Below are 24,213 nucleotides of genomic sequence, written 5' to 3'. Positions count from 1 at the left end.
TCAATCAATTCAAGAAAATAAAAGGAACGATTGACAACAATATTTTTTATACTGACATAAAATAAAAGCAGAAACCTAATAAAATCAAAATACTTCAAAAATACACTTAAACATTAGTTTAAAAATAAAAGATACATAATTATTTAAAAGAAACGGGGGCAGGGGAGGAGCAACAGATTTAGAAGTCTTAGAATGCTTGTGCTTCTGAGAGTAAAAGTGTAAGAAGGTACTAAAAATAAATTTAAATTTCCTTTGCCTGATTTCAAGGGACTGATCCAGATGTAATTCAGGTTTGTTATCCATCCCATCATTTTTCGGGGTAGACCTATAAAAGCATAGTCACCAAATTTTAATTAATTTTCAGATTTTTTTCAATACAACTTTACACAGGAAAGCATATCTAGACACAGCATTCTTAAATTTTTTTTGTTTCTATATTTTGCTTCATTTCTAGTATCTTCTAATTCTAATCTAATCTTCTTCTAGTATCTCATTTAATTTTCTTCTTCAGTGCTTTTAATCTTTCTTGGATTTCTTTTTTTCTCTTGTTGCCATTTTTAAATTTATCTTTCCAATTAAGCAAGAATTTGGGGGTCATTTTCCTTGTAGGAAATTTTCCTTTATACTTGGAGCTTCTTCTTCACTCTAAGCCACCTGATTACTGGTAAATCACTACCTTGGTCCAGGATGCATGCCTCAGGTGGTTTTAACCCGAGGAAGCACAGGTAATGAGACATCATCATCAGGGGTTTTCATTTAGATTAGAACACATAGACTCTCAGTCAAAATGCAACCAGCCTCCTCCTCCTTAACAAGACTTGGAGTGAAATTAGAATATGCACACACACTCTCTTGATAACCTTCAGACACAATGTGAAAGTCTCTGACTTAAGCGATGCCTAAACCAGGCAGATTCTGCCTCTTTCATGCTCTCCTAATATTCCTATTTAGTTACTTGTACTTGATAAAACCCCTCACGTTTCCAATAATAGTCAGTTTAACTGCCATCCCAGAAGAATAATGGTCTAGCTGAACTCAATCCAGATTGCAGGAACATGAGCAAATAAAATGGCTATTAACTTTAGCTACTGACTTCGAATGTTTGTTACACCACAGTGGATAAGCTGAGGAATCACATGACAACACTCACTGTTTAGAGCAGGAGGTTAGGAATGGATCACAGGGGATATAAAAAAACACACTTGGCCCTCTTGACAGTTATGCTCAGGATCTATACTCTAGCAAATTCTTCATATAATTAAGACCAAATTTTAATAATTTACAGATCCATAATAAAAGTATGAGTGAAGTAATCATCACAGAATTTTAGTGCTGGAAAGAACCTTAGATCTAGTCAGCCCCCTAATTTTACCAATGAGGAAAAAAGAAGGTCAAAGGTAATGTTCATAGTGAGAATGGTGTTCATATGAACAGGACATCAATTCCTTTGTGTTCACATGAACAGGACATCAATTCCTTTGTTGATTCTCAGGCCCAATCCATTCTCACTTTTACAAAATTAATTTGAAAACATTATAAGTTTGAAATAGTTTTAGATGAGATCTCAATGGATGCTTTTTAAAATGAGATAAAAACACTGTGAAAACAGTATCTATCAATTTTGCCTTGATACAGTTTGAAATTTAATATAAAAAAGTGAAAATAATAAAAATCCCACAATATTAAAAAAAAGCAAGGATTATTGATTTCTATTGTTACTTACATTTCACTTGTATTTAAAACCTTTTTAATTTTCTTCTTCAGTGCTTTTAATCTTTCTTGGATTTCTTTTTTCTCTTGTTGCCATTTTTTAATTTCTCTTTCCAAATCTTGGAGGAACCAATCTAATTCTGTCTTTGAGATCTAAAAACATTTTAGAAAGTACTTTAATTAATGACAAGATTTACTTTTACTTAGCTTACACTAAGACACCTGAGTTCAAGGGAACAGTATACATAAACTTGCACCTATGCAGGCTATGCCCCTGTGGCCAGCCATGGGATAGAGACAACACAGCTGCATCCTAACCACTAAGTGCATCTGACCCCAGGAAGGTTACACTGAAGAACCACTTCAACGTGCCCACAGGTATTCACACTCCACTCTTCAGTCTACATGATTCCCCAATCTAGACATAATTTGTACGTTTATTTGACAAGTCCGAGGTTTTTTGTTTGCTTTTAAAAATATGAGTGAGATGCCTCTGGAAGCTTTTAAAAATATTTATTTATTTATTCTAATTAGTTATACATGAAGCATTTCAATTCATAGTACACATAGAGAGCACAATTTTTCATGTCTCTGGTTGTACAAAAAGTAGAGTCACACCATTTATGTCTTCATACATGAGTACTTTATATATCCTAAAGATTAGTGCTCTACCTGATGTGCGTGTGGTGAAAATTTGCTCACATTCTATAGGCTCTCTTCACCTCACTGATTGATTCTTTTGCTGAGAAGAAGCTTTTCAGTTTGAATTCATCCCATTTATTGATTCCTGATATTATTTCTTGCACTGTAGGAGTCTTGTTAAGAAGTCAGGGCCTAATCAGACATGATGAAGATTTAGGCCTACTTTTACTTCTACTAGGCGAAGGGTCTCTGGTTTGATTCCTAGGTCCTTGATCCACTTTGAGTTGAGTTTTGTGCATGGTGAGAGATAGGGCCTTTGTTTCATTTTGCTGCATATGGATTTCCAATTTTCCCAGCACCATTTGTTGAAGAGGCTATCTTTTTTTAAAAATATTTTATCTTTTAGTTGTAGTTGGACGCAATACCTTTATTTCACTTATTTATTTTTTTATGTGGTGCTGAGGATTGAACCCAGGGTCTCACACGAGTGTGGCGAGTGCTCTACTGCTGAAACACAACCCCAGCCCGAAGAGGCTATCTTTCCTCCAATATATGGTTTTGGTGTCTTTGTCTAGTATGAGACACCTGTATTTATGTGAGGGTTTGTCTCAGTGTCCTCTATTCTGTATCATTGGTCTACAAGTCTATTTTGGAGCCAATATCATGCTGTTTTTGTTACTGTTGCTCTGTAGTATAGTTTAAGGTCTAGGATAATGATGCCACCCATTTCACACTTCTTGCTAAGGATTGCTTTGGCCATTCTGGGTCTCTTATTTTTCCAGATGAATTTCATGATTGCTTTTTCTATTTCTATGAGGAATGTCATTAAGATTTGATTGGAATTGCATTAAATCTGTATAGTGCTTTTGGTAGTACGGTCATTTTGACAATATTAATTCTACCTATCCAAGAACAAGGGAGATCTTTCTATCTTCTAAGGTCTTCTTTAATTTCTTTCTTTAGCATTCTATAATTCTCATTGTAGAGGTCTTTCACCTCTTTTGTTAAGCTGATTCCCAAGTATTTAATTTTTTTTTTGAGGCTACTATAAATGGGGTTGTTTTCCTAGGTTCTCTTTCAGAGGATTTGTCACTGATGTACAGAAATGCCTTTGATTTATGGGTGTTGATTTTATATCCTGATTCTTGGCTGAATCCATTCATTAGTTCTAGAAGTTTTCTGATGGAATTTTTTGGATCTTCAAGGTATAGATTCATATCATTGGCAAATAGTGATAGTTTGAGTTCTTCTTTTCCTATCCGTGTCCCTTTAATTTCTTTCGTTTAATTCCTCTGGCTAGAGTTCCAAGAACGATGTTAAATATTGGTGATCAAGGAGGGCATCCCTGTCTTGTTCCGGATTTCGGAAGCAATGCTTTCAACTTTTCTCCATTTAGAATGATGTTGGCCTGGAGATATGATCCTGTTACCCCTAGTTCTTCTAGTGTTTTGAACACAAAGGGGTGCTGTATTTTGTCGAATGTTTTTTCTGCATCTATTGAGATGATCATATGATTCTTATCTTTAAGTGTCTATTGAAGGCATGTATTTATTTCCTATGTTGAACTAACCTTACATCCCTTGGGATGAACCCCACTTGATTGTGGTGCACTATCTTTTTGATGTTTTTGTATTCAATTTGCCAGAATTTTATTGAGAATTTTTACATCTATGTTCATTAGAGATATTGGTCTGAAGTTTTCTTTCTTTGATGTGTCTTTGTCTGATTTTGGAATCAGGGTGATATTGGCCTCAGAGAATGAGTTTGGAAGTGTTCCCTCTTTTTCTATTTCATAAAATAATCTGAGGAGTACTGGTATTAGTTCTTCTTTGAAGGTCTTGTAGAACTCAGCTATGTATCCATCTGGTCCTGAGCTTTTCTTCGTTGGTAGACTTCTGACAGTGTCTTCTATTTCATTGGTTGAAACTGATCTGTTTAACTTGTGTATATCATCCTGATTCAGTTTGGACAAATCAAATGACTCCAATCTGTCGATGCCATTGATATTTTCTATTTTATTGGAGTACAAATTTTCAAAAAAAATTTCTAATTATCTTCTGCATTTCTGTAGTGTCCATCATGATATTTCCTTTTTGATCACAGAGTTTAGTAATTTGAGTTTTCTCTCCTTCTCTTCATTAGCATGGCTAAGGGTTTATCAATTTTATTTATTTTTACAAAGAACCAAATTTCTGTTTTGTCAATTTTTTAAATTGTTTCTTTTGCTTCAGTTTCATTGATTTCAGCTCTGATTTTAATTATTTCTTGTCTTCTTCTGCTTTTGGTGTTGATTTGTTCTTCTTTTTCTAGGTCTTTGAGATGTAGTGTTAGGTCATTTATTTACTGACTTTTTCTTCTTTTAAGAAATGAACTCCATGCAATGAACTTTCCTCTTAGCACTGTCTTCATAGTGTCCCAGAGATTTCGATATGTTGTATCAGTGTTCTCATTTATCTCTAAGAAGTTTTTTAATCCTCTTTGATGTCTTTTGCAACCAACTGTTCATTCAATAGCATATTATTTAGTCTTCAGGTGTTGGAGTATCTTCTATTTTTTTATTTTATCAATGATTTCTAATTTCATTCCATTATGATCTGATAGAATGTAGGGTAGTATCACTACGTTTTAATATTTGCTAAGAGTTGCTTTGTGGCATAATATATGATCTATTTTAGAAAAGGATCCATGTGCTACTGAGAAGAAACTGTATTCACTCATTGATGGATGAAATATTCTATGTCTAAGTTATCAATTATACTTTTGAGTTCTTTAGTTTCTTTGTTTAGCTTTTGTTTGAAAGATTTATCCAGTGGTGAAAGAAGTGTGTTAAAGTCACCCAGTATTATTGTGTTGTGGTCTATTTGACTGTTGAACTTGAGAAGAGTTTGATGAATGTATATGCTACATTGTTTGGGGTATATATATTTATTATTGCCATATCTTGTTGATGATGTATGCCTCTCTTAAGTAGTATGAAATGTCCTTCTATATCACTTTTGATTAAATTTGGCTTAAAGTCTGCTTTATTTGATATGATAAAAAACAAATAAATAAAATAGAGCCTGGAAATCCCTTTTTGTTTCTGAAGTCCATGTGAGTGGTATGTTTTTTTCCCAACCTTTTGCCTTCAGTCTGTGGGTGTCTTTTCCTATGAGGTGAGTCTCTTGAAGGGAGCATATTGTTGGGTCTTTTTTTTTTTTTTTTTTTAAATCCAATATGCCAGTCTTTGTCTTTTGATTGGTGAGTTTAGGCCATTAACATTCAGGAAGACATGATTTGTTTTCCCATTTTTATTTTTGGTATTTAACTTGACTTGGTTCCTCCTTTGATTGGTTTTCCCTTTAGTGTAATACCTCCCTTTGCTGATTTTCATTGTTTTTTTTAATATTTATTTTTTAGTTGTAGTTGGACACAATACTTTATTTATTTTTTATGTGGTGCTGAGGATCGAACCCAGGACTTTGCACTTGTGAGGTGAGCCACTCCACTGCTGAGCCATAACCCCACTGTTGTTTTTCATTTCCTCCTCATGGACTATTCTGCCAAGGATGTTCTGTAGTGCAGGCTTTCAGGTTATAAATTCTTTTAACTTTTGTTTATCATGGAGGTTTTTATTTCGTCATCAAATCTATAGCTTAATTTTGCTGGATATACGATTCTTGGTTGGCATCCATTTTCTTTCAGAGCTTGGTATATGTTGTTCCAGGATGTTCTGGCTTTCAGGGTCTGAGTTGAAAAAATCGGCAGAGTAATTGGTTTCCCCTATATGTAATCTGGTCCCTTTATCTTGTGGCTTTTAAAATTCTCTCCTTATTCTATATGCTAGGCCTTTTCATTATAATGTAGTTTGGTGTGAATCTATTGAGATTTTGTGCATTTGGTGTCCTGTAAGCCTCTTTTATTTGATTGTCCAATCCATTCTTCATGTTTGAAAAATTTTCTGATATCATTTCACTGAATAGATTGTTCATACCTTTGGTTTGAAACTCTATGTCTTCTTCTATCCCAATAATTCTTAAATTTTTTTCTTTTAGAATTCTTTTTTAGATGTAGATGGACACAATACCTCTATTTTACTGATTTGTTTTTTATCTGGTGCTGAGGATCGAACCCAGTGCCTCACACATGTTAGGCAAGTGCTCTGCCACTGAGCCCCAGCCCCAGCCCCAGCCCTTAAATTTGGTCTTTTGATGTTATCCCATAATTCTTGAATATTCTGCTCATGGTTTCTTATAATCTTCACTGTGGTCAACATTCTTTTCAAGATTATATATTTTGTATTCATCATCTTGAGGTTCCGTCTTCCAAGAGTTCTCATCTGTTGATGGTGCTTTCTACTGAGTTTTTAATTTGGTTTATTGTTTCTTTCATTTCAAGGATTTCTGTTTGGGTTTTTTTCAGAACCAGTATCTCCTTATTAAAGTAATCTTTTGCTTTCTGTATTTGCTTATGTAGCTCTACACTGAAATGATGTTTTGCTGCCTGTATTTGTTCTCTTATATCATCCTTTAATTCACAGAACATTTAAATTCTGTACATCCTGAACTCCTCTCTGTCATTTCTTCTGTTGTGCTGGCCATGGATTCTAATAATGTAGTATCTTGGTTTGTTTGGGGCACTTTCTTCCCTTGTTTTTTCATGTTCTTCCCTTCTTGCACTGCGGTCCGAGGCATTATATTTACCCTATAAGCTTATAGTGTCCCTGCAGCATTCCAATACCTATCTTTGATATTGCTTCTAAGCCCCAGCCGGTGTTCCAAGCTGGGGGTTACCCCAACTAAAGATGGCAATGAAGATGTCCCAAGATGGAAGTGGTTGCTTTCGCTATGGGGTGTCTGGTCAGGTGGGGTCGGGCAGTGGTGGTGGGTGGCCTGTTCAGAGATACAGCTGTGTGACATACAGTGTTGTGCCTGAGGGCTGTGCGGTGTCCCTAGGTACAGGGAGTATGGCAGTGGTTGCAATGTCCCAAGATGGAGGTGACTGGGGAAGCCCCACACTGGTACACTATGGTCCACAAGGCAGTGGCGGCCAGAGTTTCTGTGCACGGGCAGCAGCCAGGTGTCTTGCATGGAAACCATGGCCAGGATTACTGCGTGGGAGTAGCTGTCGGGGTCCTCTAATCACTCGCAGAGAAAAAGTATTCCAAGTCACTGAGCAACACAGAATGAGCCTCATTCTAGCCTGCCATCTTGGATCCTTCTCTGGCTTTTTATTAAAGGCGTTTGGGTTGGCTGTGTGATAAAGAGCAATGAAAATGTCTTCTGAGGTGATGTGAGTTCCTTTTCCTCTGGAGGGTCAGATTCAATGCCAACTGACACACAGCCCTTTTTGCCAGTTTCTTCTGCAGGTGCTACTTTTTGAAACATCTGAACTTACAAATGTTCTAAAAGTTTTTTGTCCTTTTTGAAGCATCACCCATTCAATGGCAGTGAAGGATCTGGGTATGACACGTGCTCGTAAATACAGGGCACATATAAATAAAAAAATCTCTTAAGAAAGAGAATATGAATCAGAGCACTATTAAAAGAAATAGCTAAAAGCAACATGTTAAATATTTCCCAGCTTGAAATCCCACTATTATCAATGGTTGCTTAATGAAATCCTGACTTCATATTTGCTCTAGGGGAACATTTGATGTTTTACTTCCTGTCAGGTTCCCTACAGCTTGAACTTCCTCCTTAGGCTCAGAACATGTCTAAGACACCAGGCCTTCTTCCTCAGGAAGGACGCTGAATCCTAAAGTTATCACATAAAGACTTCATGGGAAATAATGGCCCTGGAGTCAGAAGTGATAGTGACTTAGAAGCCATTTCTCCATCTTTAGCCTTATGTATGCAGTTTCAACTTCTTGGGAAGCAGATTTGCTGGTTGGTCTGTCGCAAGCCATCCATGGGCTGTGTGACCTATGTGCATTTGAGCGTATGAGAGAACTGGTCTGGCGTTACGTCCTTTTTGGGCTGTGTGACACATGTGTGCTTTTTTTCTCACCCTGCCTGTGATCCCACACAGCACCTGAGATGGGTGTGACTTGCCAAGATGTCAATCTGTTGACCACAAGACACCATCAAGCAAGACTCCACTCTTTAAAACCCAATTCCTTGCCTTATTTAGGTGAAACTTTCTATTGAATGTCCTTACCCGATAAATAGAGGGGTTCGGATGTGCTTTCTTGCCCCCTTGCCTTCCAGTGTGGGAGCTGACAACTGAGGTCTCAGAGCTATCCCTGACCCCCCAAAAAGGTATTTCTGTGTTTGTGTGGTTTTTTAGTTGCCAACTCGGCCAGCTGGCTACAGTGGTTAAGTTCCTTTTTAAGACTGAGTCCTAACTAGAGGGAAGGTGATTTAGACAGCTGTGAAACACACAGCCTACTGTTCCTAAGTGGCATTGGTTCAACAACAGTTCAGTAATGCTCTCCAAATTTTGGAGACAAGTCCTGCCCACATTTTCCTTGCTAAAACCTTCTGATCCTGAATTTGTCAAGGCATTACTGTGACAGTAACTCCCCCAAATCTACTGTATTTACAAAATCTTGTAGTCTACATGGTTCAATTCTACTCTCTAGACTGATGTTGATTTGCCTGCCTTACTGTTGGCAGCCTGGCCAACTTTGTTTCTTGCCTATCTTGTTTTTCCACTCTGAGCCACTGATCTCACTGTGGATCTAAACTCTTTGGCTGGGAGATTATGTGCAAAAACAAAGTTATGCTGGGGCATGAGGACCTACTTGGCAACAAGTATTTAAGGGAGGTCAGATAACAAAAGCCACAAAGTATTGCACCTACATGTATGCACGTGTACACACACACACCTCAGCCAATAAAAATACTACACAGGCTCATGTTTGTACTAACCACCCTTTAATGACATAGCTGTCTTATGTTTAATAAAGAAATACCATGGCTAAATTCTATCTGCTTTTGTGTAGATACCAACCAAAAAAAATCAGGTTAGCAATTTATCCTGACAGGAAATAGGTACATTTGGTAATCATAATAACCTTACAAGCCTATAATCTGAGGTACTAAATAATTGCCCTTTTAAAAAAAAGACTAACTTGAGTACAGCCACATGACAGCATATCCAAGGCTGTACCAAGTTAAAAAGCACAAGAGCCAGAGCCCAGCAGTCAGAGCTGCCACTCCATCACAGCCTTCTTCCCTGGAAGCTTTCTGTCCCATGAGCTTTCTGATCAACCATACAAACAACAGAGCCCTGGGTGGGAGGGTGGAGAATTTTAGTTCAGTAGTTTAAGACAATAGGGAGGTGGGGGGTGGGGATAGAAAAAAGACAGTGGAATGAATCTGACATAATTTTCCTATGTACGTATATAAAAATATCACAGTGAATCCCAACATCATGTACATCCTCAAGAATCTAACTAGAATAAGATATATTTCATGCTTGTTTAATGATATCAAAATGGATTCTACTGTCATAGCAAGCACCTAGTCAGACTACCAGTTTATAAAACTGGAAAAGCCTCTGCCAGAAAAAACAATTTCATTCATTAAACACCCACCCTTACATAAGTGTTCATTTCCCCAAATCTGCCTTATTACTCACACAGGTGGCCACAGACATTCACACTGGATTTATAAAAACACTGAATTTGCCTGAGGCAATATAAAAAAATATTTAATTCTGTTACACCTTCCAACTGGTTTACTCAGACTTGTGTTCTGGGTGTCACACGCTAGGCAGGCCTTTTTTTTTTTTTTCCCCCTTCCCCAACCAGACAATTAAGCAGAAAGTGTCTGCATCTAACTCTTCCCATCCTTGGAATCTCCTTAGTCCTGTCCTGAGTGCAAACAGTTCTTGGGAAATGTTATGGCAGTTACTTTTACAAACTAACCCTTTCTTCTGTGTATTCTTGAATCTCAACAAATGAGTTTCTTGATTAAATGTCCTACTAAGCTAATTTTCACTATTTAATGTGTTATTTTAGCTAGTAATCCAGACTTCTGAAACAAATTTTTCCCTTCTTAAATAATTAATCTCCTTCTGTTTCTGAACAGAAGATAGTTGTTTTTAAAAAGTAACAAACCAAAAGGAAAAAAAGTAATTTACCAATGTTCCTCACATCTATAATTCCACTGTCCCACAAATTGCAATCTGGCCTTTCCCCTAATTAGTACTGTTCCACTAGCCAGATCTTACTGATGGTCAATCTCAACTACCACAATAAATACCAGTATAGTCAAATAAGATACTTTAGATGAGAAGTTCTAACATCTCCAAGGCTCCCCATGAGTTTTGTCACATGTCCTTAGAAATAGATGAAGATGATGGTAATAACAGCAATAGTGATAATAGTGGCAGCTAATACTTACTGAGTCCTTACTTGTACCAGCCAGTTTTAAGTACTCTACAAGTGTTAATCTAAACCCATGAAATGGAGCAATTATTACCCGAATTTTTCACAAGGGCCCAGACAAGTTAAGCCATGTGCAGACTAGAACTATTTGAATAAAAATAGTCTGGAGCTATGCCCTGGAGCCAGACTGACAGCTCACACTTGGAAGCTCTGATACAGAGGCACAGGCAGAAATATAACTTGGAACTTAGTCACCTTGAGAGAGATTTTTACTTAACCAGGTAAACTGAATTATGGATAAACGAAAGCTAATGTTTACAGCCCTTTTCTCAAAACCAGATTGCAAAGGTTTTATAGCACTGCAAGGTACACTGTCACTTGAATATGCAGTACAGAAATTTGAAACAGACTGTTCTAAGAAAGAGTCTTCTCTGTTTAGCCAATGGTGTGGTTCAGCTAATGGAGGCTCATAAGCACAGTTATATGTTCCCAATTATGCCATATGCAATTAAGGAGGGCTTCAGACAGGATTACCTTGTTTTCTTCTAAGTTCCTTTTCAACTTTTCTTCCAGGTCTCTGGTCTCTTCTGAGCTGTTGAGTTTTATCTGCTCATAATTTTCACATGCTTCCTTAAGCTGCTCTTGTAATACTTGGTATTCCTTTTCAATCTGTGAAATATCCCCCTAAAATTAAAAATCATTTAAAATGCCTACTTATGAACTTGTTCTGAATTGTCTTTTAAAATAAAAAAAAGAGAATAAAAGGAAGAGGAGAATTTACAAGGAAAATGTCACAATTCAGGAATTTAAAACCTCTAAACTTTGCTTAGTAGAGCCAGCTCTTAAAATATAATTAGTCATGTTACTGGAATTCATAATGAAACTTTTCAATCTGTACTATAATTGGTTGTGAATATTTGCTTGTTTTAGAAAGGTTCAGTATTAGAACAAGTTTCATTTGAATTTTACTGTATGATTAACATCACAAACTATTTAGTGGGTTTTAAAAGATGATCATATATATGAATAGAACATAACATAACTTTGGTCCTACTTTTACATGTTTCAAATGCAGAGTTGCTGGTCATTTCAAAAAGATAAATTGTTATCAAGAATTGTTTCTAGCTATCTGTTTCATGAACCAGCTTCAAAACAAAAACCAAAACCCAGAAATCATACTATAATAAACATTACTATGTAAAGCTTTTTTTTAAAACAACGTTTTTGTGTCAATTTTTTTTATTGAGGTACAATTAACATACAGTAAGATTTGCCAATTTTTTTGTGTGTGCATGTGGTGCTGGGCATTGAACCCATGGCCTTGTACACGCGAGGCAAGCACTCTACCAATTGAGCTATATCCCCAGCCCCTATTATGTAAAGGTTTTTAAAAACCTCTTATACACCTAGGGCTGCTGGCGATTATACACTTCTATTATGAGAATATCTGCTGGATGCTCAAAACTTCTCCCAGCTGCAGGAGACTGCCCTCCTGTGACAGCCAGGTTTCAGAGATCTATCTCAAAGGCACAAAACTGGGCCATCTTCGATATTTCCTTTATCTCCCCACAATACCTGAGCATCTTCCAAGTGTAAAAAGGCAGGGAATCAAGTATTTATAATTTTGTGATTTATCAGAGAACTGTTATCTATAACACCTGACAGTCCACTTTGAAAAGCCCCATTTATGTCTGTACAGATTGAGAGTTTAGCACTATGAACAGACTTGATGTTTAATTAACAGATTAAATGTTCAACCTTGCGACCCACAAGCAAGATTTTATAGTTTAAGATCTTAGTTATCTCTATTTTCATTCTTAATTTGTCAAAAGGATCCCAATCAATAGCAACCTAGTACTATGAATTAAATTTATATGCCCCCATATCATCACAGAGTAGGTAAGAAATTAAGTGCCACCTCTACATTATTACATTTAAACTTTGAAATACATTATTTTTGCCTTTAATCAGAAAAACAAAGATTAGGGATGTGTGCCAACTTCTCAAGGTCTGAGAAGAAAGCAGAAGCCCTGGGATTCAAATGCAAGTCTGATTGAGAAACCAGCAATCAGCTAGGTTAGTGTCATGGTCCTGAAACTAAGAACTAACTTAAGAAGGCACGTGTGAATATCCCAACACTGACTCATCAAATAACAGAATCTACTTGGCTTAGCATTAAGTGCAACATAAAAATTCAACACCAGTCCCTCTGCTCAGTATATATTATATAGGCAAAAATATTCACTACAGCACTATTTATAAGCATGAAAAGCTGATATAATCTAAATGTTCAATAATAAGAAATCAGTCAAATAAATTATCATACATTCATATAATGGAATACCAAATATCTGTTTAAAATGACAGTATACATCTAAGATTATCAACTTGTCTGTTTACTAAAAATCTGTAATACATTAATAAAAGATTACAAATTTCAAATGTAATTTATATGTGGTGATCCATCTTTTAAAAAATGCTGCTTAATTATATGCAAATGTTCAAGTAAGGCCTGAAAGACTACACATCAAAATATTAACGTGAGATAAATGTAGATGATTTTAACTTCTTTTTCAATAATATTCATTTAAAAATACTTAGGGGTTCTATATTACTTTTATAAATGGCTAAAACTATAAAGCCTTTTATTCAAATAGTGGCAAGCCACACAAAGTTCTAACATTACTTCTTCCTATTTAACTATATATTGGGTTTTGTAAATCATTTAACTATCAGTAATTATAGAACTGCCTAATTGTTAAATGACAGCATAATATTTCACTATATAGGGGCTGGGGATATAGCTCAGTTGGAAGAATGCTTGCCTCTCATGCACAAGGCCATGGAGTCAATCCCCAGCAGCTAAATAAATAAATAAATAAATAAATAAATAAATAAGCAAGCAAGCAAGCATTGGAATACTGAGATAAAAAAAATTTTTTTTTCACTATGTAGATTTATCATAATTTAGTCCACTACTAATATATGTTTGAATTGTATTCATTTCTTGCTGGTTCAAATACAGCAAAACAAATATACAAATATCCTTGCTCACTGGTCTCTACATACAAATACGCATTCAGACAAATTACACATTGCCTTCCCCAGATATTTTCATTTTATTATCATCTAATAACACATAAATGAATACTTTTCTTATTTCATGTGTGGTTATTTTTTAATGTCTAAAAATCATCTCTCTCTCTATTTTTTACTATGGATTGTCTATTTAGTTCCTTTACCATTTTTGTGATAGGTTGGTAATCTTTTACTTATTTATAGAAACTTTACATGTTAACGAAATCAGTTCTCTATCTGTACCAGTTTCAGATAATTTTCCAGGTTTGTCATCTGTTTTCACATCCTGTGCATATAATGTTTGTTCTTTTTTTAAAATATTTTTTAGTTGCTGGTGAACCTTCATTTTCTTTAATTATTTATATGTGGTGCTGAGAATCGAACCCAGTGCCTCTAGGCAAGCACTCTACCAATGAGCCATAACCTCAACCCTACGTTTGTTCATATATAAAGAGATAGATAGATAGATAGATAGATATATGCTGTGCAGACATACATCCACATTATGTAAGTATATGTATATAAACATCGACTTTTGTGTGTTGTATTGATCTTATGAAAACATTTTCCCAGGTATTTTTATGGGTCCATTTCTTTATTTGTAAGTCTTTGATATGCCTGGAATTAATTTTGGTATAAGGAAGGAGGTAGAAACTTAAGATAATGGGTTTCCATTTCACCTAACATTATGTATTTAATAATCTACTTTTTGCTCACTGCTAATTTACCATCTTTAGTATAGCTTAAATTTCTATATTATTCTATCCTATTAGACTCTCATCTAATGACCTATTTATGTGATATTAAGATTTTTTGAAATCTAGCACAATTCCCCTTCTTATAATTTCTTTTCCTTGGTCATTCCTTTTTTTTTTTTTTAATATTTAGTTTTTAGTTGTAACTGGACACAATATCTTTATTTTACTTATTTATTTTTATGTGGTGCTGAGGATCGAATGCAGGGCCTCTCATGTGCTAGACGAGCACTCTGCCACTGAGCCACAACCCCAGCCCCCCTTCTTGGTCATTCTTGATATTCATTTTTCCATACAGGAACTTTTTAATCAATGTGTCTAGTTCCAAATAAATACTGTGCAGTAGCCAGCCGCCAGACTCCAAGTTTAGGTCCCAGTATCTTAGCCTCTTGGTATTCACACCCTGAGACAAACCTTTCCTACCAGGTATCAAGGGCCGATGAGTTGGGTCTTTGTGACTGACAGAATACAGGGGAAACGATTAAGTATGACTTCCTAAAGTAGGTCATAAAAGCTATTGCACTACATTGAGGTCTGCAAGGTAAGGAAATGAAGGCTCCTACCAACTGCCAGCACCAACTTGCCAATCATGCGAGAGAGACATCTTGGAACTGGAATCTCAAGCCCTATTTACTCCTGCAGATACCTAAGCCCTCCCTAGTCCAAATCTCTACTGTAACTTGATGAAGATCTCCAGATCTACCCAGCTAATCTGCTCCTGAGTTCCTGACAAAGAGAAACTGTAAGATAATGTTTTAAGCCACTAGATTTTGAAGTAATTTGTTATATTACAATAGATAACCAATACACTTTGCTCATGTGTATCAGAATTGTGTTAAATTTCATATCTCTGTTACAATAGGTCTTCCCATCCAAGTGTACAGAATACTATTTCATTTACATCTTCTGTATATCTCTCAGTAGCATTTTAAAGATTTTTTTAAACATATAAGTTTATCATTTTGTTATTAAAAATGGAATATTTTTTTCTAATATACATCCTAATAGATCGTTGTTAGTACACACACAGGTGCTTATTTTGTATTCAGTCACCTTTCTGAATTCTTTTAATTTGGTATAGATTTTCAGTTATCATTTTGAATTTCCAGGTATACAACCTTAGCCTCTATAATTAATGATACTTACACTTCCTCTTTTATAGCTTATTTCTTTCTCAGATCTAATTTTGTCAGTATCTCAGGGTAATAATAAATACTAATGAGAATGTTTTGCCTTTAAGCAAGATGATGGCTTTTAGCTTAAGAGAAAAAGCTTGCTAAGAAATACTCGATTCCCATTTTATTAAAACTTTTGGTCAAAAAAGGGACTGGGACTTGAATTTTATCCAATACCTTTTCAGCAAAAGTTGATCAAGTAACTTTTGTTCTTTGACATTTAAAAAAATATTTATAGTTGTAGATGGATACAATACCTTTATTTACTTTTTTGTGGTGCTGAGGATCAAACCCAGTGCCTCACACATGCTAGGCAAATGCTCTACCACTGGGCTATACCCCAGACTTCCTTTGAAATTTTAACAAAGTATATTACATTAACGGGTTTTTCTAACTGAAACATTCTTAAAATGATAAAGGTCTTTGTAATATATTTACATATCATTCAAGCTTATTTATTATGAATTAATACATGCTCATTATACCAGTTAAAACAATAAAGCCATTATACTTAGAAATAAATGACAGGAAAAAACTTAGCTTTTCCTTTGCTTGCTTGCTCTTCTCATATTTCAACAATATAAGCAACTTAATTTTTTTTATTGTATCCTAAAGTTTATTCCAGAACTGTATAAAATTAGCTAACTCCAAAGTAGTCGTAATTCATCATCCCATCTAGATAAATTAATGAAAATCAAATCTTTAAACAGTTTAATACAATTTTGACTCACCTGTTGTATCTCAAAAGGATCATATGGCTCAGTGTTAACTTCTTGGTTTGTTATGTTCCAAGACACCTATGTTGCAAAATAAACAAATTTAATTTACCTCAATTGATATGGTAAAACAAATTTGCCATGTAATAACATTTTAAAACACACCCACAATTTTTCAAAGTTTTGGGTCCCCTTACCAACTAAGGTTATGTTTCATAGAATTAGTATAACTGAAAATGTCAGTTCACTACTCTTGTTTTTAAATTTTTTTAAAAAATCTTTAATTTGTAGATGGACACAACACAATGCCTTTATTTTTATGTGGTGCTGAGAATCGAACCTGGGTCCCTCCCATGCTAGGCGAACGCTCTACTGCTGAGCCACAATCCCAGCCCCAAGTTCATTCCTCTTCATTATTATTTTTTCAAAGTTCCCTAGAAAATAGAAAACTTCAGAAGAGGTGCAATTTGATAAGGATTTAATGTATTCACACCCTAGAAAGGAACACTGATTTATTTTCATGCTTGTTAGATAGGAACACTTAATTCCTCATTTCTCTCCACCCGATTTTTTTCCCCCCTCTTTATACTGTTGATTGAACCCAGGGATATTACCATTGAGATACGGTCTCACTAAGTTGCTAAGGCCAATCTCGACCTTGATATTATTCCTGCCTCAGCCTCTGGAGTCGCTGGATTATGGGTATGTTCCACTATGTCTTGCTACTTGTCTCTTTTTTAACTTTCCCAATACTCCAGACTTTTCCTTTTTTCTTTCCCAGGGAAGCTGTCAGCAAATTTTCCCTTCCTCCCCCATGCAATAGTCCTATGGGAAGATACCCTAAGTGGGGAGGCCTCCTATTTGGGTTCTGCTGGAACTACTGGGTAAGTGGGTGAGATAAGGACTTTATTGTTTGCATATGTACTTCTCTATAGCAGTGGCCACATCCTCCTTTTGTGTCCTTATTAATTATGAAGGCAATATTTTGGCTCCATCTGCTGACTCATTAACCTTATTTCTTATTTGGTGTAAAATGTGGTCAGGGAAGAATAAGATTTACTGGGCCAAAACTTCTTTCTGACAAAATTACCCACCATGCCCCACAAAAGAATTCATACTTTAAAAATATTTTCAGGCAAAAACTTCAGTAACCATTATAAAGCCAATAATTTCTAAGAACATTAGTAAATAAAATGGTGATTTAAAAAAAAAAAAAGGAAAATACACCTTTCTCTTTAAATCTTACCTGTACAGCAACCATCTGTGTATGTGGAATATTTGTTAGGGCACTGGACCTTTCTGGACTGACTTCACATTTGTTTTTAGGGTTCCCACCGTGCCCATCATTTCTGTGAGACTCACTTGGGGCTGTACCAGCATCACCCAGGCTGCTCTGTGACTTTACATGTATTCCCAAAGAGTCCTCAAGGATCTGTGTTTCAGAGACAATCTGGTTACCAGCAACATTCTTAGCATTTAAATTGTGATCCTCAAAATAGGCAGCAGTGTTTTTATCAGCTTTGTCACTGGCTACAAGAGATGGCACCACTGGTATCGATCTCTGCAGCTGATATTCAGAAGAAATGTTGGCCAAAGGTGTGTAAATGCTGGTATACTGGGGCAAACTTGGTAACATGTTTATGTATGTTGGTGGTGTCTGGGTGATGTCAAATCCCTGAAAAGGAAGATATGTACAGTATCCTGTGACCAAGTGAGATTGAGTCCAACAGGTTGGTTTCCCATCCTCGGAAACTGGTTTGAGAGAATGAGAGGAGACTTGTTTGTGATTTACATCCTCAGGGACTGATATGGGAGAATCAGAAGAGACCCCTTGGGGTTTCTCATTCTCAGAAACTGGACTGGAATAACTATCAGGTACTGATTTGGGTGTAATGTCTTCACAAGTTGGTTTGGGAGAATCAGCAGACACAGGTTTGGGCTTCACATCCTCAGAAACTGGTGCTGAAGACAAATCAGACACTGGTTTGGACTTTACATCTGGTTTAAATTCCCTAGCAGTTGGATTCAGTGGTAGTTTGACTCGTAAATACTCTCCTGTTTTTGAAATTTCTTCCACTTTTGTTTTAATGTTTTTCTTCTTTCTTTTTTTCTTAAGTCGTAATGCAACTTTTTTTAATGCAATACAGTTGTCAATCACAACAAAACGAGGACATCCCAGGAGAAAAGATTTTAAACCTCCTGCTTTTTCTAGTATTTGTCGAGTTTCTTCTGGGAAAAACTCATATTCTTCAGAGAACATCTTGTTACTCATATCCAAGGGACCATGTTCCTCCAACAACTGAGAGAAATAACTTGGAAAAAATTTACATTTATATAAGTTACTAAGCGGAAATACTTGCACATATTTATTTTTATAAAAGTTTATTCTCCCAAAGCAAAATACTATTTTACTTCTCACTGATCTCAAATGCTCTCCAAAGACAAATAAAAGGTTAAGTATAATCAATGTTACAATAAATAAAACTGTCTACCCCTTAGAAAATAATCCTTTAAAGCTTTTTTTGGGGAAAAGCCAAAGGAAATCAAAAAGTTATTTTTAAATTTTAATTATATAATTATGCAATCTCTTTAAAAAGCAATGAACAAGCAAAATTTATTCAGAAATACCATGGTCAATAACAAGAATGTCACAAGAGAAGAGAAAATCAAATCTTTAAAAAATCCTATCTCAATTTGCATACAGTAAATCTATTAACATTTTTCTGATTAGGAATGTGCAATGATTCACAAGGAAAAGGAAACTGCTCTTATAATTCAGCAATGAGGTACCAATCACAAAGGGGATCAGCAACACAACTGATGGACTCCGATCCAAGTAATGATTACCAAGCAGCTAGGAAGTCACAATTCTGAAGAATATGTAATTCTTCTCATGTAAGTTTGACTCAGTGATACTCTTTAATATTTGTTATGGGGAACAAAACCACATAGTCCAATGAATGTTTTAATTTTTTAAAAAAGAGTCTATATACCATTCTACTGTTGTAAAATACCCACCATATGTAATTAGGTAAAAAAAGCAAATGACAACTAAGTAACTTAGGGCCTTACTAAGTTGCTGAGGCTGACCTCAAAACTTGCAATCCTCCTGCCTCAGCCTATGAGTTGCTGGGGTTATAGATGTGTGCCACTCTGTCTGGCTAGAAAAAAAATCTTCAAAGAAAAAACAAAACAGTCCATGTTTTTTCTAATGCTAAGCAGCAATGAATTTTTCATATATTCAAGCAGAACAAAATGTAATTCGACAAGGATTTTTAGCTCAAAGAGAAATGGTACTATAACCATACTATGAAGAACATTTTTATAGTTACTATTATTTGAAAACTACAAAATGAATTTTTACTCTATATTTAGACTTTTCTAGTCTTAGTATACATAGGGTCCAAAATAGCACAAATATGATTTTTTCATAATCTAGTGTTTTACAAGGGTTAGAATCAAGTCTCTCAACAGTGCACATTGGTACTGGTGTGGCTGTTCAGTAAAGATGAAAGAAGTTATAGTGAAAGATGCTAAATACAACTGAGATGATGAGGCTCAAGATCATTTCAGTTTCTGCAGTTTAAGAGATTTCTCTTCTCTTTCAATATCTGGCCCCCATCAAATACCTCAGACTCTAAAAGGACTAGTATTCCTATACCTAACCAGAGACGAAGAAGTAGACACATTGTATAAGAGTAAAAAATAATAATAAAATCAATTACATCAGAGATATTAATAGTTGCTGTATATATATATCTGCATGTTACTCTGTGTATATACAACATTTTCATAATTTGATGATCATCACTATTATCTCAAGTGGTCAAAGAAGGACTTGCAGAATGCCAGGGCATGTCACCATCAGCACAGGGGAAAGGACAAGGATGGGAAAGACATTTCAAAGGACATTCCCATTCTGCTATTCTGAGAGTACCCTTTGAAAATCATGTTCATGATTCTTATTTCAAAACATCACCTTCATGTGTAATACACTGTGAAACTACCAACGATCACCTTGACTCTCCTTTATGCTGCAGGGCTACATGAGAGACCTCTGCCCTATACTTTCCTCAAATCTGCAACAGCACTTAACCTTATGTGGCTAATAAATCTCGGCTAACACTACTGAGGTGCTATTAGGAAACAATAAAGGCAAAGTACCTGTTTCAACTACATAAATCATAAAATGTTACAAAAGGCCTTTAAAAAGAAATTAGGCTAAATTCCTATTTTAAGATGTTACACAATGGGGCTGGGGTTGTGGCTCAGAGGTAGAGCTCTCGCCTCGCACGTGGGAGACCCTGGGTTCAATCCTCTGCACCACATAAGAATAAATAAGTGAAATAAAGGTATTGTTTCCAACTACAACTAAAAAAAATAAATATTTAAAAAAGATGCTACACTAAAGTCAAGAAAAGCTTAATTTATAATAGTTACCCCATATTCTTGACTCCTTGTCCAATATTTTTCTACTCAACATTCTTTTCAGATATAAAAGTTTAATTTTAATTTCCTTTTATACTTAGCCAATAAAATAAGCCATCATTTTTAAGCCATCATATGTTTACTTTTTTAAATTTGGTACCAGGGATTGAACTCAGGACCATTAACCACTGAGCCACATCCCAACCCTTTTTACTTTTTATTTTGAGACAGGGTCTCCCTAAGTTGCTCAGGGCTACACTAAGTTGCTGAGGCTGGCCTTGAACTTGCCATCCTCCTGCCTCAGCCTCCTGAACCTCCAGAATGTTAGCTGTGCACCACCACACCCAGTTTACTTTAGAAATTTCAAGAATTAGGTTTTAAGATATACCTTCCTATAACTTCTACTTTTCTACTATGATAAAATATAAAATTTATCTCAAAAATAAAAAAAACAAATCAGTCTACTTTTTTCTCATAAATCTGTTTAATTTCTTCCCACTTACAGTGGCAATAAATTCTTTAAGATAAAAGCTACTAAAAAATTACATATTTTATCTTCAGTTTTGGATGCTTGAAGCAAATTCCAAGTTATTTTAAGAATACCAGTGTAATTTTATAGGTAAATATTTTGTCATCTAGGAGTCCTATGGAAATATGATTTGCTCAGTATTTCAATTCTAAGGAAAAATCACAAAAACTAAACCCAATTTTAACTAGACTGAATGGCAATAATGGGTTGAAGAACAAAGAAGAAATGACCATACTATGAATGAGTGACAGATTTTTCAGGAAAATAGTTAGTTTAAAAATTAATTTCCTAATAGAGATCCTAACCCTCAATTTCTTAAACAAAGCCTTGTGTACTGCTTATTAATGCCAATCTCAGAATGGTAAGCGGTTCCCTAGATTTTCCCAAACTCTTTATTTGATTATTTAATCCACCCTACTCAAACTTCAATTGTTAAATTTCGCATTCATATTTTCAATCCTAAAGTAACTCACACCCAGTCACTTAAAAATGAAAGTATGTTGGGGCTGAGGGTGTGGCTCAGTAATAACTTGCCTGAGATATGTGAGGCGCTGGATTCGATTCTCAGCACCACATATAAATAAATAAAATAAAATGTATCAACAACTAAAAAATATTAAAAAAAAAAAAAAAAGGAAAGTATGTTTCTCTTTTACGTCATTTTCAGGAAGTCCAGTCTCTAGTAGAAGACAGGATTCTCTATTTGTACTATTAACACAGCTGAACAATTATAATCCAAGCTGAAGTACTAACAGCATCTTAGGATTCTTTCCCCCAATAAAAAGGGTAATACTTCACCAAGCTACATAATTGAGATGCCAATTGAGATGCTGCATTTTGAGATGCCAAACCACTGCATCCTTCAACACAAGAACAATGAGACCAAATAATCATATTATTCTGTCAAATGAATACCTAGGAATTCATGATAAAAACATTATAGCTGAAAGCTTTGTTTATCGTTTCTATCGAGACATACCAGAACAATTTTAGAAGTATCTATATTAGCAGCTCAAACTGTCAAAACCAAAGATTAGTATGACCCTAAATTTAATAATTAAAAATCCTCAATTAACTACATATAATATGTGGCAAATGTTCTCAGAATATTCTTCCCCAGAGATTGTGAACCAATAAATGAGTACTGTAAAAAAACATGACTTTTGATTTTTAATTGGCAGTCTTAGTATAAAATAAGTGTTGTAGGAATATTAATCTACTTACTCATACAGAGTTGAGCATTTTTGTTTTGGGTTAATATCCCATATTTTCTTATTGCGGACAACATATTCATTACTGTGCTGGTCATAGAGAGCTTCAAATTCTTCTACATCTTGCCGAAGATGGTTAGGCACAGCAAATGGGCCTGCAGAATCTGAATTGCGTCTTCTGATTAAAAAAATAATTTTGTTAATAATAAATTTTTGGATAGGCTAGATGAACATTTAATGGAAAAAAACAACATGATGGTAACGAACATACGACTTAATTTTATGTGGAAGGAAAGTACTACCAGAGAGCTTAGTGTGGAAAAGACACCCTTCATAATTATAGTCAAGAAACATTATATTTGACATTCTAAGTAAGCACTTTTAATTTAGCCCTAAACCAAGCACATTTTCCCCCAGCTCCAGTTTAAAAAAAAAAAAAAAATCAATGTTGTATTAATTGTAACTTGTTAAAGGGTTGAGAGACAAATGAAGATCTTATAATTGCTATTAATTTAAGTGATTGAGACTGGTAAAAAGTACTAATAAAAAGATTTTTTTAAAAAAATAATATGAGGGCTGGGGTTGTGGCTCAAAGGTAGAGTGCTCGCCTAGCATGCGTGAGGCACTGGGTTCGATCCTCAGCACCACATAAAGTAAAAAATAAAACACTGTATCCACCTATAATTAAAAATAAATAAATAAATATTTTTAAAAAAAAGAATATGAGATTTTAGTACTTTTAAAAGATACAGTAGATTGAGTGTGGGGACTAAAACCAGACAGTATGGTTTAAATCCTGGCTCTGCTATTTATATAAGCCTTGTGCCTGGAGCAAGTCATTCAACTACAACTGCCTAAGTTTCTTTATTTATACTATGGACACAATATCAGTACTTATTTCCTAGGGTGGAGGAATGGATTAAATTAATTTATATATGTAAATGCCTTAGAGTAGTGCCTCATACATATTTGTTCATTTCAGAGAAGACTGTTATATTATGATCTGTATGTCTGCATTCCCCAAAAACTCATAGGTCATGAGGGCAGAGACATGATGAATGGGATTTGTACCTTTTCAAAAGTATCTTTAGAAAGCTGCCTTATTTTTATGGTTTAGACATGATGTGTCCCACAAAATCTCACATGTGAGACAATGCAAGAAAGTTTTGAGGTAAAATGATTGGGGTCTGAGAGCCTTACTGCTTTCCTCTACCACATCCTTCCACCATGATGTGCTGCCTCTGGTACAGAACAATGAAGCTGATGTCAATGGACTGAGACCTCTGAAATCATGACCCCCAAATAAACTTTTCCTCCTTTAAAATTGTTCTTGTTAGATCTTTTGGTCACAGCAGCAAAAATGCTGACTAAAACACTTGTCCATGTATCATGTGAGAAAAAAGTGAGAAGGTACCATCTATGAACCAGACCCTCATGAGACAACAGATATGTCAGCTCTTTGATCCTGAACTTCTTAGCCTAAAGAACTGAGAAAAGCCAAATTGTGAAAAGTAAATTTCTGTTGTTTGTAAGCCCCTCAGTTTATGGTATATTGTTCTGGCAGCCCAAATGGACAAAGACTGGCTCTTAATTCCTCCTGTTAGAGAATTCATGAAAATGAGTGCAATTTTTTTTAAAAGAGAGAGAGAGAGAAT

General features: G+C 35.3%; 1 protein-coding gene across 11 annotated transcripts in view; it reads right to left on the bottom strand.

Moving 5' to 3' along the window:
- Positions 1–24,213, bottom strand: part of Ttc3 (tetratricopeptide repeat domain 3) — a 117,686-nt gene that overhangs the window by 17,120 nt on the left and 76,353 nt on the right. For 10 of the 11 annotated variants that reach the window (XM_046439208.2, XM_046439213.2, XM_046439214.2 and 7 more), the window contains 6 exons: positions 22,572–22,736; positions 17,637–18,702; positions 16,406–16,471; positions 11,201–11,350; positions 1,724–1,863; positions 257–325 (listed from right to left, as the gene is read on the bottom strand). In XM_046439208.2, the coding sequence (XP_046295164.1) occupies positions 257–325; positions 1,724–1,863; positions 11,201–11,350; positions 16,406–16,471; positions 17,637–18,702; positions 22,572–22,736 (1,656 nt within the window). The remainder of the gene's footprint in view (positions 1–256; positions 326–1,723; positions 1,864–11,200; positions 11,351–16,405; positions 16,472–17,636; positions 18,703–22,571; positions 22,737–24,213) is intronic. The other variant, XM_058577273.1, reaches the window with a different exon arrangement.

Source organism: Marmota monax, unplaced genomic scaffold (genome assembly GCF_021218885.2).
Source record: "Marmota monax isolate L192 unplaced genomic scaffold, Marmota_monax_Labrador192_F-V1.1 WCK01_AAM20220418_F8-fsc00125, whole genome shotgun sequence".
Lineage (NCBI taxonomy): Eukaryota > Metazoa > Chordata > Mammalia > Rodentia > Sciuridae > Marmota > Marmota monax.
This window is presented reverse-complemented; position numbering and strand designations above follow the sequence as displayed.